Source organism: Pongo pygmaeus, chromosome 15 (genome assembly GCF_028885625.2).
Source record: "Pongo pygmaeus isolate AG05252 chromosome 15, NHGRI_mPonPyg2-v2.0_pri, whole genome shotgun sequence".
Taxonomy (NCBI): domain Eukaryota; kingdom Metazoa; phylum Chordata; class Mammalia; order Primates; family Hominidae; genus Pongo; species Pongo pygmaeus.
Window position 1 is genome coordinate 92,764,371 of NC_072388.2, and position 16,372 is coordinate 92,780,742.

Here is a 16,372-nt window from a genome sequence, read left to right on the forward strand (position 1 = left end):
TGGGGGTTCCCATTTACCCTCACCCTGCCCCGTGACCTTGACCCAGCGTGTCTGGAGAGATGGGTCCAGAGAGGCACGCATTTCTCGAAGACAAAAGAAAAAGGCCCCAAGAAGCAGGGATCCGTCTGGGTCTCCCATCAGCTGGCCCTGAGCACACCCTCAATCTGCTGAGCATTCTGTCCATGACTGTCCACAGTGCACGGAGGCCTGGGCTCCATGCGCCCCACACCGAGGATGCTGGCAGATGAAGTAGGCTCGTCCCTGCTGCCTGCCTCACACAGCAGGATGGGATTTTATCACCCATCATGGAAGACAGGTCTTTATGGGGGACAAATAAGTCCAAAGAAGCATTTCAGCCCAGGGCAGGTCAGGACCTCGTGCTCCTGCCCCTTGCTGGCCTGACCTCTTCCTGGATGGAGGATGTGGGTGTGATGGTGAGGACACTGCAGCTTCTGGGACTCCAAAGAGCCAAGCCCCAGACAGCCTAGAAGGTGGCAGTGAGGCCCAGGGGAAGGCCAAGGAATCAGAAGATCGAGTCTTGATTCTGGACTAAGCACAGGTGCCAGCTCCTTGAATTCAGTCCAGGTTCCAAAGGATGCAGGACGGTCTCTGAGCCACCAAGGCCATGCATCAATGCTCAGCACTTGCCCTAAAGAGGCCCTTCCTTGGAGTACACTAACTTTGACCTGACTCACAGTACAACCAGGTGTGGTGATTCTGGGTTGGGTTTGGGGCAGTGGGGAGGAGGGAGTGTTGCTACAGGCACACATATGAACAGCGGGGAGAGGTGACAGATGGGAACCGCATTGAGACCCCACCTGGCCAAGAGGCTTTGGCCCATGAGATAACCCCCAGTCTCAGGGCCCCAGGAATGCACCAAGATGCATTCAAGGTGAATTTCTTGCTCCTGGAAGTTTGTGGTGAGTTGAGGGTGGATGGAGCAGTTCCACTCCTGTCCTGATTCCTGGTCCTCACTGCTGGCCTCTGGGCCTGGCCTACCTTATCTTCCCCATGCCCTGACTCTGCAGATCAGCTGAAGGCCAGAGCAGGCAACAAGGGAGAGAGGGCTGGGTTGGCCCCTGGCACAGTAGGTGTGTCCTGCGGGGAGGAAGAAGAGGAGGTAGATGGCGGAGCTGCTGCACCGCATTCACAGCCTGGGAGTGTGTCATGCCCAGGTGGGAGAGAGGCTGTGCCATTCCGAAGCTTGGAGAGGGGACCGCTGAGTCAGGGTACATGCACTTGAGCTAGCGTATGGGGAAGGGAGAGAATGGCATGAGGCCTACTGAAGAAATGGGCGTTGAGAGGGAGGGGGCAGGAATGGCAGGGGTCTGGGAAAACTGAAACTGGTGAAGGGGTGAGGCCCAACACTTAAAATTTGGTGCATGTTATTTACACCAAAAGCAGACTATTTCACTCATCCAGATAGAGGAAAAATGAGTTTACTGCAATTCTAAATAGAGTTTGTCAGTTTAAAAGGTGGACTCTGGCAAGTCTGCGGGAACAAGCCTCCATTCACACCACAGAAACCACCACTGGACAGTTACTATGTGCCAGGCATCGTGCCAGGCACTGTCGGGAGAGAGATGAGTAAGATGAGATGACCCATCCCCACCTACTGTGTGTGCACACAACCACGCATTTGCAAGTGTGTGGGCACATGAACACCAACATATACCTACCTACAGCAGAAAGCAGAATTGTAAATTCAGGGAGATCTATGACTCTAGGAGTTGGACAGGGAAGAGAGAGTTCTATACTCGTCCAGGATGACATCTCAGAGGAGGTGGCATTTGAGTTGGGTATGGAGCAGCAAGGACTCAACTGGAAGAAGTGAGGGGAAGGACACTGACCAGAGAGACCTCTGGGAGTGCTCAATGAGCCAGGAGGAGGGCAGGAAACCTCTGGAACCTGAACCATTTCTCTCCCCACCAAGGCCTCAGTTCCCACATCAGTAAAACAAGGGATTGGCCCTTGACCATGAAGGTTCATTCTGGCTCAGACTCCATAGGAAACTCATTTCCACCCCTCCCTGGTATTCCAGGTGCCCCAGGTAACCAGGTCTTCTCTATACGCCACACATTCAGGAAGAACTAACCTTTCTCTGGGCTATCCCAAAGCTCCAGAAAGAGTGTAAATTCTAAAAAGAAAACTAATTTCACTGATTAACTTTCTATTGAGTCTATGATCCAGGAAAGATCTTGGGAAAAATATCTACGAAATAATCAAGCTAAGGAGATGAGAGACTGGAGTTGGAGAGGGAGGGAGAGAGCTGAGGGTAGCAGGTTCCCAGGGAGGAGCTGTGTTGGGATCATCCAGCTTGGAAGGGTGCTGGAGAGGACGACTGTAGGGTGACAACTGTGCAACAGGCTCAGAGACCCACAGTCCACCTGGGAGAGCAGCATGGAGCCCTCAGGACAAAAATGGAACTGATATATTTGACTGTGTTGAGAGGAGGCATTGTTAACCCCAGGAAAGGAAACAGCATAGTACGCTACGTGGCTCAGCTATGCACAATATGTTCTTTGCTACACTAAGGTAAGCCCTGAATAGGCACAGAATCCCATACTGAACCCCATTCTAGGTGGAGAATGAGAAGAGGGGAAGTATGTTGTATGTCTGTACTGCAAGGGTGCTGGCCTTGGTATCTTCCATAGTGGAAAGTAAATAGATGGTGCTTAAAATGGAAAGAAAATTTAAATAGCAGTATACACATCACTTAGCATATGGAGAGAAACATCAGAAGAAACAGCTAACTGTTGAAAGTGGTTGCCTCTCAACAATGAGACTTGGGGGAAAAGACACGGGGCTGCTGTCTTTCTTAAGAGCCTTGGGAGCACATTTGACATTTTAAACTATAGTACGTATATGTATTCCTTTGATAAAAATTAAAACTAAATTAAAAGGAGGTAATAAATGTGCAATGCTCTAGCCGTACTTTCTAATCATTAAGCTGTCTCAAAAGGCATGCACAACACGCCTGACTCTTTGGAGAGGACGCAACCTTCACTCCTTTCTCCTTCTCTTCCCCATTACCCTGTATTTTTTTTCTCTTCATAGTCCTTAAGATCACCTCATTTATTAATTTGCTGGTGTGTGTGCTTAATCTGCCTCCTCCAGCAGGAGGAGAACAGGGACTGTCTTGTTTCTTCTGCATCCCTTGTGCTTAGTCCCCAGCACACAGTAGGTGCTCAATAAATGGATCAACACTGAACAGTCCTGTGCCAGTCAATGGGTTTTCTAAGGCACCATCAAAAAGACTTGAGCATTCAAAAGTGCTCGTTCTACTGAAAGTGGCTCAACCACAAACAGCTGATGAGGGCCAGAGCCTGGCAATAACTGGTGCTTAGGCACAATCACACACACTCAAGCCCACGTCCAGGAAGCAGCAAGCTTGCTTAAGGTCAGCAATTAACGTCTGCTGGGTCAGCCAAACCATCCTGCAACCATGTATTGGTCTTTTTGCCAATTATACCTGTAAGTGAGAGGGAAATGGCTGTTCAGTGGCTTCATGGGAATTGGGAACAGACCCACACCACAGATGGCCAATGGAGGCAAGGTGTTCTTTCTGTGCCGGCGTGGGCGTGTCTCCGTGGAGGGGGTGGGCATCATCTCCCCTCAACACAGGAGCTCTTCTCTGAGTGAAGGGTGTGGCTGTCAGAGAAGCTGTAAATGCCACCCCAGGAAAACAGCCTCATCCCTGCGAGTGCACAGGCCTGTGGGGCTCCCCTAGCTGGGATCTGAGGTCTACCTGGGCAGCGGGTGCCTTGCCCCTTGGAGCTTTATCTTGATGACTCTCTGTGGTCATTGCTTGTTTTAAGTTTGTCTCCTGCCCTGGATGGACCTTCGTGTTATCTCTGCTCTTCTGCCTCTCCTCTGACTGTGATCCACAATTCTTTGCGGGCAGTCTGGTCTGATTGATGCCCACTTCTTCCTCTGAAAAGGTATGTGCAGCATGGGCAGGGACTGTGCCGGTGGTGCCCACTCCTGTAGCCCAGTGCCTGGCAATTGGTCCTGGCACCTGGCCCAGCCCTGGCGGGCACAGTGATCAGCGTTTATACGCCCAAGTGGCTGAATGCCTGAGTGGCGATGGTCCCCAGTGATCCAGGATGGGGACACAAAAGGCTGCTTGGAGATTGTCATTTCAGAGAGGGAAAACGGAGGCCACAGAGGGAAGCGATACCTGCTGAGCCCGCTGAGTCTGGCGGGGTTGGGGCTGGGAAGGGAACAGGCCTGGGGGCTTGACTCCCAGTTCTGGGCTCTTTTAACAAATCAGGCTGTCCTGCTGTCAGAAACATGTGCCCGTCAGGCCTAGGGGTGGGAGGACACCCGGGTGCCAGGCACGGGGGTACCCAGCACCCAAGGGCTCTGGGGCCTGCTCTCCATGTGGCTGTAGATAAAAAGGCTTGTTTACAACAAGCCTGGGGCAATGAAGCCACCAAAATGCATGTTGCATGGGCTCCCTATGGCTGGGAACCCCCTCTGGAGCTTGGGGTCCTTGACAGCGGACTTGGGGGCCACTGCTCGTGCTCATGCAAATTCAAGTAACACCCTCCCCGCCCAGTCCCTTGGCCTGGCTAATGTACCTCTTTAAGAAACCTCCCACCCCACCTGGCTACCAGGTCTGGGCAAGGTGTCCCTCCTCTGAACACGGTCTACCCAGTGCACAGGTGGGACTTGGTGAAGGTTTGCTGAGTCACAGGAGGAAGCGTTAATTCACCTAATCTGCGTCTAGCAAGTGCTACTGAGACTCTTCCTCCTGCCAAGGTCCAGCCCCCTTTCAGCCAGGCCTTGGACACAGATGTGGGGGCCCTGCGGGGTGCGCCTTCCACAACTGCAACTCAGCCCTCGGTGTCCGCCCATCCCTGCCGAGGCCCGTGTCCCAGCAGCTGACACCCCCAGGTGCCAAGGCATCTCCAGGGTCACCTCCTCCCTGACCTACCCGATTCTAGAAACATCCTCTTGGCAACCCGGCTCTGAAAGGCTGTGTTGGGGCCATTTACAAAGATCTCTTGGAAATCTCTAGGACTCGAGGCTATGAGAGTTAAAAAAAAAAAAAAAAAAAAAGAGTAGGGTTTATCACTAAATTTTCCTTTTAATGGTTTTGCAGTGACATGAGATACTTTTATTTCCTGAGAGAAAAGGCATGTTTCAGATGAATTATTGACCAAAAACAATTGGCCGTGAGCAAGAAATCCTCCACTTCGCTGGAGAGAAATGTGGACAGGCAGCTGGCCTGAGTGAGGATGCTATCTCTTACAGCCCCAGCTGAGGTCAGCGCCTGGGGGGGCAGTGGGAAGCACTTTGCTCTGTAGGCGGGGTTGCAGCTTCTGCTGCCTCCTTCTCTCTCCACCAAGGGGTTAGGCCGCCCTCCCCAGCCTCCTTCTAGGTGGGTTTTGGCAGTATTGGGCTCTATTTCTGCCTTCACCCGCAATGAACACAGTGCCCTCTTGTCATTAAATATCTGTCTGCTGCACCAGGGATGCTCCCTCTGGATTATGAAGACCTCGAGGTCAAAGGGCTGGGTCCTATTCCTCGGTGTCCCCAGGTCTTGGTCCGCAGATGGATGCAGAGCCTGGTGCAGGGCAGCAAAGGGGCTGTGCAGCATAGCGTCGGCTTACATCCCAACTGCCTGCCTCACCGGCTTTCTGCCCTGTGCCCCCGGGAGGCCGACCTTACTGACTGTGTGTCCTGATTCCCCTGCTTCTTGGGTTTGGCCAGTGTGAGGCACCCACGGGAAACCTAAGCATGGACAGCTGCTGGGAGCATTTCTTCCCCCTGCCTGCCTGTATTGGGGCTGCTTCTCTGACAGTTCCAACCGCAGCTCCTGCTAGGCGGCCCTTCTCCTAAGTGCGAGTCTCTCACGAGGTTCCCATGGCACTAGTTTCCCGCTTGCCTGTCTTCCTAGAGGTGCTAACCGCCCATTCCGCAAGTCCCTGAGTGCCTCACCTGCCTCACTTGCTCTCTGGGCCTACCTAAAGCGCTGGAATAATCCTCGCCACCTGCTGGAAGAAGCCCCGTCCATGCCCCAGAGGAGCACCACCCACACCCCTGGAAAAAACCCCGCCCACAGCCCGGAAGAAGCCCCGCCCACACTTCTGGAAGAAGCCCGCCCACACCACAGAGGATCCCCGCCCATGCTTCTGGAAGAAGCCCCGCCCACGCCCTGGTGGAGCCCCGCCCATGCCCCTGGAAGAAGCCCACTATCTGAAGTCTGGTCCACTGAGCCATCTGGGATGAGTTCTGTTTTTTCCAGGGTGCTAACAGATCCAGGAGCCAAGAGCTCAGAGAGAGTGGAAGAGGACAGGCAGGAGGCCCCTCTATAGCTGCTCTGATATGACGCCCCTCACATCCTTCCTGCGAGCCCCCCAGCCCAGCCCAGCCGAGACAAATCCCAGCAGGCTACCGCTGAGCAGCACTGCCCTAGTGAGCTATTAATGTTTGTTCTCTTTCCCTCCTCCGGCAGAAGCAGGTAGCACATTTCTTTAGGGGAGGGCAGGGAGGAAGGCAGAAGTGGCTCAGGTGTCTTTTCTAAGAACACGAGTTTATATTAAACAGATTATTCATGTTGCGCCTCTCCCAGGGGAAGTGGGGCGTGTCTGCAAGGAGACTGGCAGCCATGGCCTGGTGGTGCACACTCTTCCCCCAAAAAGTAGCTACCGAAGCTGATCTTCAGTACTTCCTAGTGTCTAGAGTCACAGGCAAAGTCATCACTCAGTCTGGTGACAAAGGCCTCCCCAGTCAGGCTCACGGCTTCCTCCAGCCTCATCTCCTGCGTCGCAGGGGCTTCCTGGTGTCCGGCTGCTCCCCTCACAGGTGCCTTGACCTAGAATGCCTCCTCTGCTCCGCTGCTTAAAACCCTTCCTCCTCCCATTCCAGCAGGCCCTCAGCTCAAATGCTTTATGGTCCAGATCAGAATGCACCGTGACTCCTCCGGGCAGCCACAGCGGGCTGCCAGCAAACCTCGCACAGCCTCATGGAGCAGCCTGTGGGCACAGCCTGGGTCTTACCTGTTTGCATGCCCACCAAGCCTGGCACAAAGGAGGTGCCTACAAAACACGTGGGAATTGGATTAGCTATGTCCCCTGGGAGACTCCAACCATCCACCTTGGTTTTCTTTCTTCCTTTTTTTTTTTGAGGTGCAGTCTGGCTCTGTCACCCAGTCTGGAGTGCAGTTGTGCGCTCTCAGCTCACTGCAACCTCCACCTCCCGAGTTCAAGAGATTCTCCTTCCTCAGCCTCCCGAGTAGCTGGGATTATAGGCATGTGTCACCATGACCTGCTAATTTTTGTATTTTTAGTAGAGACGGGGTTTCACCATGTTGGTCAGGCTGGTCTCAAACTCCTGACCTCAGGTGATCCACCCGCCTCTGCCTCCCAAAATGCTGGGATTACAGGCGTGAGCCACCACGCCTGGCCCCACCTTGGTTTTCAAGACTAGGCCCCTACCCAGAGTTACAGGGTCTTGGAGCATTGAGCCTTTCTGTCTGTATGTCCTTCTGGCCTCAAAGAAGCACAGACAGACCTCACCAAACCCCGAGTATCCCCTCTCCCGCATCCCTGAGGAAGGGCAGGCAGGAATACCGAGGTCTGTTCTTAGCCCGACACTGGAGTCGAACTCGTCAATAACCCTGAAACACGGTGTGTAGTCAGGGCTGGGCTTCGGAGTCTTTTTGTTCTGGGTTCAATTTCTGACTCCATTGCTCGCCAGTTGTGCCACCCCGGGCAGCTCTCTAATTCCTTAGAACCTCAACCTCCTCTGCAAAATGGAGCTGATTGGGAAAAGGTAGGTGGAGATGAACTAAGAGAATGTTGGTGAGGAGAACCCGGTGTCCGGCTGAGGTATTGCTGATTACAGTTATGCCTGTGTTATTTATCAGTGTTTTTGGAGACTGCCCCACAGCATGTGCATTTTGGGCAGAGGGGGCTCTGAGTTTGGGTTCTCGGCTGGGTGGCAGATGCCCAGGGCATGGCCTGTCCTGTATGGAGCCGCCATGCCCGGACCGTGCCGCCAGGTGTCCTCCCTCCTGTGCCCCGTTACCAGGATGCTCCTGGTCTATTGGCTTTCTGTGGTCCCCCATCCTGTGTGCCTGACTTGTTTTAAGACTTTTACCTTGATATTTTACTTTCTGCTTTTGAATTACTAAAGTAAAATCACATAGAACAACCAACTTAAAGAGTAAACTTAAATATTTTAGATGTTAGGAATGTTCTTAATGTGGGCCCTCTAATTTTGGGAGTCAGCAAATGTTTAAAAAACTTCCTTACAAATATTATATTGTTAACAACTCCTATGACGCTTTGGTGTTTTGCAACATTTTTGTATTTTTCACGTTGCACTGGGCCTGACATATAATTGGTGCTAATCAATTGCTTGTGGAATCAAACTGTCTAAAGTGACAGAGACATTATTTCTGAGATCAACTTTAAAATATTTCGGCAATGAAAAAGATCAAAGGAAAAATAAAATAGATACAGCAAATATAGCAAAGTCTTGATGAACTGTTGAATCAGGGTGAGGGTAGATGGAAGGTCACTGTATATTCTTTCTGCTTCTTATATGCTTAACAACTTTTATAATTTAAAATAATGATACGGGATGTGTGTAGGAGCCCCAAGCCCAGCTGGGGTTCCCTTCGGCTTGGAGCTGGGTGCAGTGGGTGAGCACTCACCTTTTTATGGCTTTGTAACAAATGATGACAAGTACAGTCAGAAACACCAGGGAGGCACAGCATACGGCAATGATGATCACCAGCCCCGACCACCAGCTTTCCTCAGTGGGGCAAGAGGTAGAGTTGGGAGCTGAAAGAGACAGGAGCAGCCTGAGTGTTACCTGGATGAGCTGGTCATGGCCAGTGACAGAGGTGGGACCATCATGGGTGACACCAACAGAGGCGTGGGGAAGTCTCTGGCGGGACCATCGTGGGTGACAGCAGCAGAGGCACGGGGAGGTCACTGGCATCTATCACCTGGATGAAGGCTCCCTGACCTTTCCTGCCATCCCTGCCCCCACCCTGCGGCAGGTGACATCATGGCTGTCCCCCAGCCAGGCTGGCCTCTGAGCGCCTCCATCCCTGCCCCGGCGTGCTCAGAGCAGGGGCTAAGTGCCACGCCCCAGGCCATCCATCCTCCCTCGGCATGAGCTAACTGACAGCAGGGTCAGGTCTAATTTCCCATGAAAAATAACAGAGCATCTCATTCTCTCAGCTGAGGCACTAAATCTGGTTCCTCTGCAGGCGGGGGTGGGGAGCAGGGCTCACAGGGGACGCTGAGGGAGGAAGGAAAGAAAGGGAGGACTGCCAATATCCATTTCTTAAGCTAATTTCTTGCAAGATGCAGACTTTCTCCGTTCTTGGATTCAGCCCGTGGGGTGGGTATTTGCCCCTGTCTCAGTTTGTATGGGGGTGGTCAAAATTTGGAAAAGTGTCATTAACAAGGCACCGGACACTGGTGCTACAGGGCCCTCTCTTAGTTACTCAATCCATGGAGTCCTTGGGGTGAACCCGTCCTCCCTCCCTTGGCACAGGCTGTCTTGGGGTGGACCTGAAGGACTTGTGTCAGTGAGGCCGTTCACTTTCCTCTGAGAAAAGCAAAGACATCACACAGCCTCATCCCAGGGCTTCTGGGAAGACTCAGACACAACTGGAAGGGAGTGCCCAGAATTGCAAAAGGAATGGGAGGGAGAAAGGAAGGAAGTGAGAGGGAAAAGAGAAAAAAGGAGGAAGGGGGATGATGAGAGAGGAAGGAAGGGATGGATGGATGGATAGAGAGACAGTATTAACTTTGGACAGGTCTCCAAGACATGAATATATGCAAAAGAATCAGAAATACACCCCAGACTTGGTGTCCACTCTATAATAGATACTTTGAGGGGTGCAACAGTAAGTGGGGAACCAGGGGATGACTTCCCTAAGGGTAATATGGATGGCTTCATTATTATGATTCTTATCAAAGTGTAATTTACATCTAGTGAAATGCACCCCCCATCTTAAAAGTACCATTCTCTGAGCTTTGACAAATGCATGCACCAGTGGAAGCCGCACCTCCAGCATGACAAAGAATATTTCCAACAGCCCAGAAAGTGTCCCTGTGCCTCTTTCTAATCAATCCCACCCTGGGGGCAACCACTATTCTGATTTCTAAAATCACTGATTAGATTTGCTTGGTTTTGACATTCACATACATGGAATCATGCAATGTGTATTTTTTTTTGTTCCTTTAGTTAGCACAGTGTTTTTGAAATTCATCCATGTTATTGTGTATTTCAGCAGCTCCTTCCTTTATTGCCGAATAGTATTTCTTTATATGAACATATCACAATTTGTTGTTGTTTTTTCTTTCTTTTTTCTTTTCTTTTTTTTTTTTTTTGAGATGGAGTTTCGCTCTTGTTGCCCAGGCTGGAGTGCAGTGGCACGATCTCAGCTCACCGCAACCTCTGCCTCCTGGGTTCAAGCGATTCTCCTGCCTCAGCCTCCCAAGTAGCTGGGATTACAGATATGTGCCACCATGCCCAGCTAATTTTGTATTTTTAGTAGAGACGGGGTTTCTCCATGTTGGTCAGGCTGGTCCCGAACTCCCGACCTCAGGTGATCTGCCCACCTCGGTCTCCCAAAGTGCTGGGATTACAGGCGTGAGCCACCGCGCCTGGCCACAATTTGTTTATCCATTCACCTGATGACCAACACCTAGGTTGTTTCCAGTTCTGACTATCTTGAATAGAACTGCTATAAGCATTTGTGTACAAGTCTTTGTACAGACAGATTTTCCTATTTCTCTTGGATAAATATCTAGGAGTGGAACTGCTGGATTGTGTGGTGTGTGTATGATAAACTTTAGAAGGACATGCCAAGCTGTTTTTCCTGAATGCTTCTACCTTTGTACATTCTGTGCAGCATGAAGAAAGGTGGAAAGAAGAAAGAAGATGGGAAGAAGGGAGCAGTTACTGATTTGTTGCAGCTGGATTAGGAGATCCAGGGAGTCACTATGTGCTTCCCAGTGAACCAGCACCGAAACCCCACAACAAATGCAAGGTGCCCAGGAGTGAGCCTCAGGTGTCACAGAGACCAAGTCGAATCAGAAATTCTTCCGGATGGTGGTTCATGCCTGTAATCCCAGCACTTTGGGAGGCCGAGGAAGGTGGATCACCTGATGTCAGGAGTTTGAGACCAGCCTGACCAACATGGTGAAACCCCGTCTCTACTAAAAATACAAAAATTAGCTGGGCGTGGTGGCAGGCACCTGTAATCCCAGCTACTCAGGAGGCTGAGGCAGAAGAATCACTTGAACCGGGAGGTGGGGGTTGCAGTGAGCTAAGATTGTGCCATTGCACTCCAGCCTGGCTGACAGAGTGAGACTTCAGCTAAAAAAAAAATCAATCAATAAAATAAAATAAAATAAAAAGAAAGAAATGCTTCCTGAGAGATGGCTGATAGGAGGATGCCACTGGGCCTCTCAGTTAGGGCAGGACCAGGCCTTTAGAAACCTCAACACTGAAAAGATACAGAATATAGCATTGAAAATAGGAATGAACTCTAAAATAAGAAAAAGGAGACCCAAGGGGATTCTCATTTTCCCCATGATGAACTTGTTCAATGCTTTCTTGGTGAAATATCAAACAAAAAATCCTTCCCTCCAATTCCTCACTTTGGGGTATCCCTGAGTTGGCTGTGTCTTCCTGGGGTGATGCCCCCACCTTCCCTACACTCTGGGAAGTCAGAAGTCACTGCTGGAGAGTCAGAAATATAGCCAGATCATCCAAGGCTGATCTGTCTACACTGCACCCCTAAGCCTCAAAGGTCTACCTCCTCATTTTCACCACAAAGGGAAGCAATTTTGGTTTCCATGGCTCTACTTCAAGCTGTGACACCTCTGGGAGAGACCCCAGGGCCATGCCTGCCACCAATGGTCCAGGACCACACATGGTCACACCGACACTCCTGTGGCTGAGGAGAGATCTACCGGTGTGTGGTCTCAGCCAGGGGCTGCCGCACCCCCTCCAGTAAGCACTTGGAAATATCGGAGTGGGTGCTGTCTTTGGTTGTTGCAATGTGTGATCCCAGCAGCTATGGATGTTAATGACAATGAACTGGATACTCTCACACAAGGTAGAATTGTCCCTTGAAAAATACCAACAGGGCCCCTGTTGAGAAATTTCATCCACTTGATTGATTATAATCCTCATAGGGAATTTGGCACTAAATTTCACAGTGCCTCTCTTCTTTACATTCTCTGTTAGTTAGGTGGGAATTTTCTTTTGCTATTCCTTTTCAAACATAACTGATACTGAAAGCAGTAAGCCCATGGCTCACAGCATCCTGCACAGGGTCCCCTCTAATATTCTGCAAGAACACTCATCACTGCATGTGTATGAGAAAACCACCCGAGGCAAAAACACTAACGGCTATGAAAAGAGGGAGGCATTTTTTGAAACCTAGTGAAGGCATATATCTTGGATTTTGCTCAGAAAACCAGCTGTTGTGTTCAAAGAATGCATCCTTATTTATCCTTGCTTGAGTCAATTAGAGAATGTTGGAGCTGGAGGAAGTCTAGGAGGTGTTATTTCAGAAAAGAGAATACAATATGGAGTCCCAGGATCAAGAAGCAACTTTCCCAAGGGCCAGGTTGGGACCCTGATCTTTGGGCTACAGTTGGGTCTATCCCTGCCTGAACTTCCCTCCTATGGGGTGTGGCCAGCACCTCTTTCTGGAGGTGCTAAGACAGCTTACATGTGCACAGACTGATGGTTCATATTCGAGAAGATAGCATCATGAAGGTGCTCATTCAGTCATTTGTTCATCCAGCAAACTGAGCACCCTCGGTGCCTGGCACCGTGCTGGGATCTGGGAGTACAAAGATAAATCAGACGTAAACTGTGCTTTTACCAGGGCTGGCGCTAGCCGCCCCATGAATTATTAATTACAAAGCTAAGACCTGATCATCTTGCTCAGGAGTCTCCGGGGGAAGAGGCATGCATGAATTGCTAATACAGAAGGTGAAGGTTATTTCAGGGGTGCGGGTGATGCTTTGTGAGAGACAGGTGGTCAGACAGGGAGGCTGAGACAATCAGAGAGTGCCAAGTTCCAGGACTGAGGCTACCTGGGCTCTCTGCCTCCTCTGTCACCCCCTCTACCTCCCAGCCAAGATTCTGCAAACACAACAGAAAGGCAGGAGCTGTCCTGACATCTCAGGGGTCGCAACACCTTGTCTTCTCCGGGGCTCAGTGAGGCTTTGTCCGCTGCATTCATTTAACAACTCCTGACGCCTGTAAAGATGATGAAGCTGGCAACCAGAGAGAGCAATTGCAAGCTGCCCAGGCTCAGTTTTGCTTCATCAGAGGAGCAGCTGTCTTCTCATTATGAGATGCATCGTTAAAAGCTTTGGACTTCTGTTTCCAGCCAAGATGGAGTAACAGGGGCCAGATCTGCCCTCCTGTCCGAAACATCCAAAAACCACACCAAAGATTTGAAACAGTGGTTTTTAAAAGAGGCAACCAAAGACACTGATTCCCAAGAGACGATGAAGCAAATGAGGTGAGTCCTACTACAGGCCCAGCTCACTGCCTTGAGAGAGTTTCCAAAACAGCAGTGCAGGAAGGGAGAATCCACAGGGCCTGGCCAGCTCCATAAACTGGAGAGATTCAGCTGAGAGTCCAGAGAGTGAACAACACAGATGAGGTCTCTCCCCAGGGGAACTTTGAGAAGAGTAGAAGAAGCCAGTGGTAAGCAAATACACCAATAAATATATAATGGCACATCGTGGCAAGTACTGGGAAATAAATAGAAAAGAGAGGTCCCATGGATGTTTGCAGAAGAAGTAGGTGGGGTGGGTAGCTTTGGATGTGCCCACCTGTATGGGGTCCAGAGAGGCTAAGGAGACCAAGGAGACCAGAAAATTCCCTTGGGCAGGGTGGGGGAGGTGGGCTTGTGGACCCATCCAAGGTCCAATGCATGAAAGAAGTGTGTGGGGTCAGACAAGCCCTCCAGGTACTCTTGGTGGCAAATGCCTCCCCTATCGTCCTCATAGGGTTTTTGTGACTATCAGAGGAGATGATGGAGGCAGGCTTTTGGTGGGTACCAGGAGTAGGAAAGACCTCAGGGCACTACTAGGCACAATGGCGCATAGCTCAGTTATATTCCCCTTTCAGAAGTGGAGAAACTGAGATCACACAGTCAGGGGCCTTGTGACGGTACTCACGGCTAACTCAATACATACTAATGTATGACCCGGGCAAACAGCTGTCCCCGTCAGAGCCAGCTGTTGGAGAGAAGCTGCACACAGGAGGTGCTGGACTGACAGGAGGGAACAGAGCCAGGGGTGAATGAATCAAACAGATAGCGAGTAGGTTGGAAACAATCTCAGTTTTGTGAGATATCTTTAAACAGGAATGCCGTCTGAGCCTAGAAGAGGGGAGTGAGAGCCACGTTCTTGGTTTTAGAATTGCTTCTCCACTGTGAGACGGAGGCTTTATCCGCGCTGCGCCTCTTGACCCTGTGAGTGGCAGCCCACTCGCCCCCATGGCGCCCTGGTTCCGGAGCACAGCCTGAGTACCAGACATTGCTGGTGACACCATGGGCATGCTGGGGGCCACACCATGGGCATGCTGGGGGCCTCTGGGCCTCAGAGGCATCGTTAGATGGCTCTCCTAACTTTCCAAGTCTCTGGGGACTCAAGTCCTGGGCTGCCTGAGTGGCTTCCTGACTGTTCCCCAGGAGCCGAAAGGGCCTGGCGCTTCACTGGCCTTGATTGTAGTCAGGTGGGAGCTGTCACTGCAGTTGCTGTCTCTGCTTCTGGCTTCCTGAGCAGCCCAGCTCCGGGCCCATCAGGCGGGTCACAACCGCTGACAATGCAGTCTAGTGCCACTTGTCTAGGGCCCCCCTGCGCCGTAGAGATCAACCTCCGTCTCCCTCAAGGAGCCAATATCGGTGAATGTGCTTCCCAAGCCTCTGAGGATAAGTTCAGCCTTTGCTGTGGGAAACCGAAGGCAGAAGCACCTGGGCTGGGAGTTGTTTCTCTGTCTTAAAACGCGTGTGGGCCTGGTGACTCGGCCATGGGGAGCAGAGGCGAAAGGAGTCACAGCCCTGCTCCAGGGACAGTCTCATGGCACCGCTGGTCCTCAGAGTGTGCAGGGGTACCCTTTGGCACCGCTCCCTCCCGCCCACCAAAGGGTCTTGAGGAAACTGTCCAGAATGTCACGGAAAAGTGCAAAGGCACGGGACTCGGCGCGCACTGAAAGGGGGCGGGATGCTGAAAAGCACTTAGGAACGTGCGTCCTCTTTGGCCCTGCCTCAGCCAGCTTGCTGAAGCCCCCGCTAGTTTTGTCTGTCTCACAAGGACAGTGTGGGGGCCGGAGCTTTGCTAAAGATTTGTGTGATGCAGAATCTGTTTTGTAGACCCTTTGGACAGAGGCGGAAACTGAGGTTCAGAAAGGGGAGGAGCCTGCCCGAGGCCACACAGGGACCAGACCCAGGTCCTCCGGTCTCTCAGCCTCATTTATGAACTGCCCCACAAGCACCACAAAGGACACGGTTTCTCAGAGGTCTCTTCTGGGCTGACCACCCTTTCCCTGCCTCAGGGCCCCCAGCCCCAAGGTCACTGAGGAAGGAGTGGCGTGGGGGTGGGGCCGGCCACTCTTCTGTGGTGCCTGCCCCCACACAGGGTCCCATTGTCTCAGGGACACAAGGGGCCGCCTCTCAGGCCGCTGCTCTCCATTCCTGGGCACAGGGTGCCCTCGGGGAGGCCTGTGCCAGGGCGTCCACCTCCTATGGTGGCTGGGGGAGGTCTGGAGAGCCAGCCTGGGTGCGGGGCTGCTCACTCACTCCTCACCCCAAAGGTACCAGAGCACGTGGGCTGCACTTGAAAACCACAAATACAAAATCAGACCTTGATGTCTTGGCTAACCTCTGCAACGAGCCCCTGTTTCTACAGAGAAATGAGAAATCTCCTTTGGGGTGGAACTGGATGAACACAGTGCCCTTGTGCGCCTGCAATTCAGGGGCCCCCCACGCCTTCTCTGCCAGTGGGAATTTGGCTCAGGCTTCTGGGTTTAGCATGGAGACCCCCTGTTTCATAAGTCTCCCCAATTCCTCCCTCCAATCACGGATTCCTACAGCAGGAAGCTCCTGGCTGCCCATAACCACAGGTGAGAGGCACCTGTGCCTGGCCCATGCTTAACAGAAAGCCAGGGAGGCGCATCTCCTGGGGGTGCCTCAGTGGCCTGCCTTTTCCAAAACTAAGGGACACACACTTCTCTACTGTGCAGGAGGGAAGCAGTTTGTGGGCACTGCAGCCTAAATGGGGCTCCTGCCCTGCAACGTGTAGCCCGGGGCGGGGGTGGGAGGGGAGTGTCCCAGGGAAGTGATGCTGGCTTGGACTGTTTC

General features: G+C 51.8%; 1 protein-coding gene across 3 annotated transcripts in view; it reads right to left on the reverse strand.

Moving 5' to 3' along the window:
- PRIMA1 (proline rich membrane anchor 1) overlaps window positions 1-16,372 on the reverse strand; it is a 68,511-nt gene that overhangs the window by 7,911 nt on the left and 44,228 nt on the right. For 2 of the 3 annotated variants that reach the window (XM_054447508.2, XM_063652030.1), the window contains exon 4: window positions 8,669-8,798. In XM_054447508.2, coding sequence (XP_054303483.1) covers window positions 8,669-8,798 — 130 coding nt within the window. Of the gene's footprint in view, window positions 1-6,939; window positions 7,047-8,668; window positions 8,799-16,372 lie in introns of those variants that run through there. The other variant, XM_063652031.1, reaches the window with a different exon arrangement.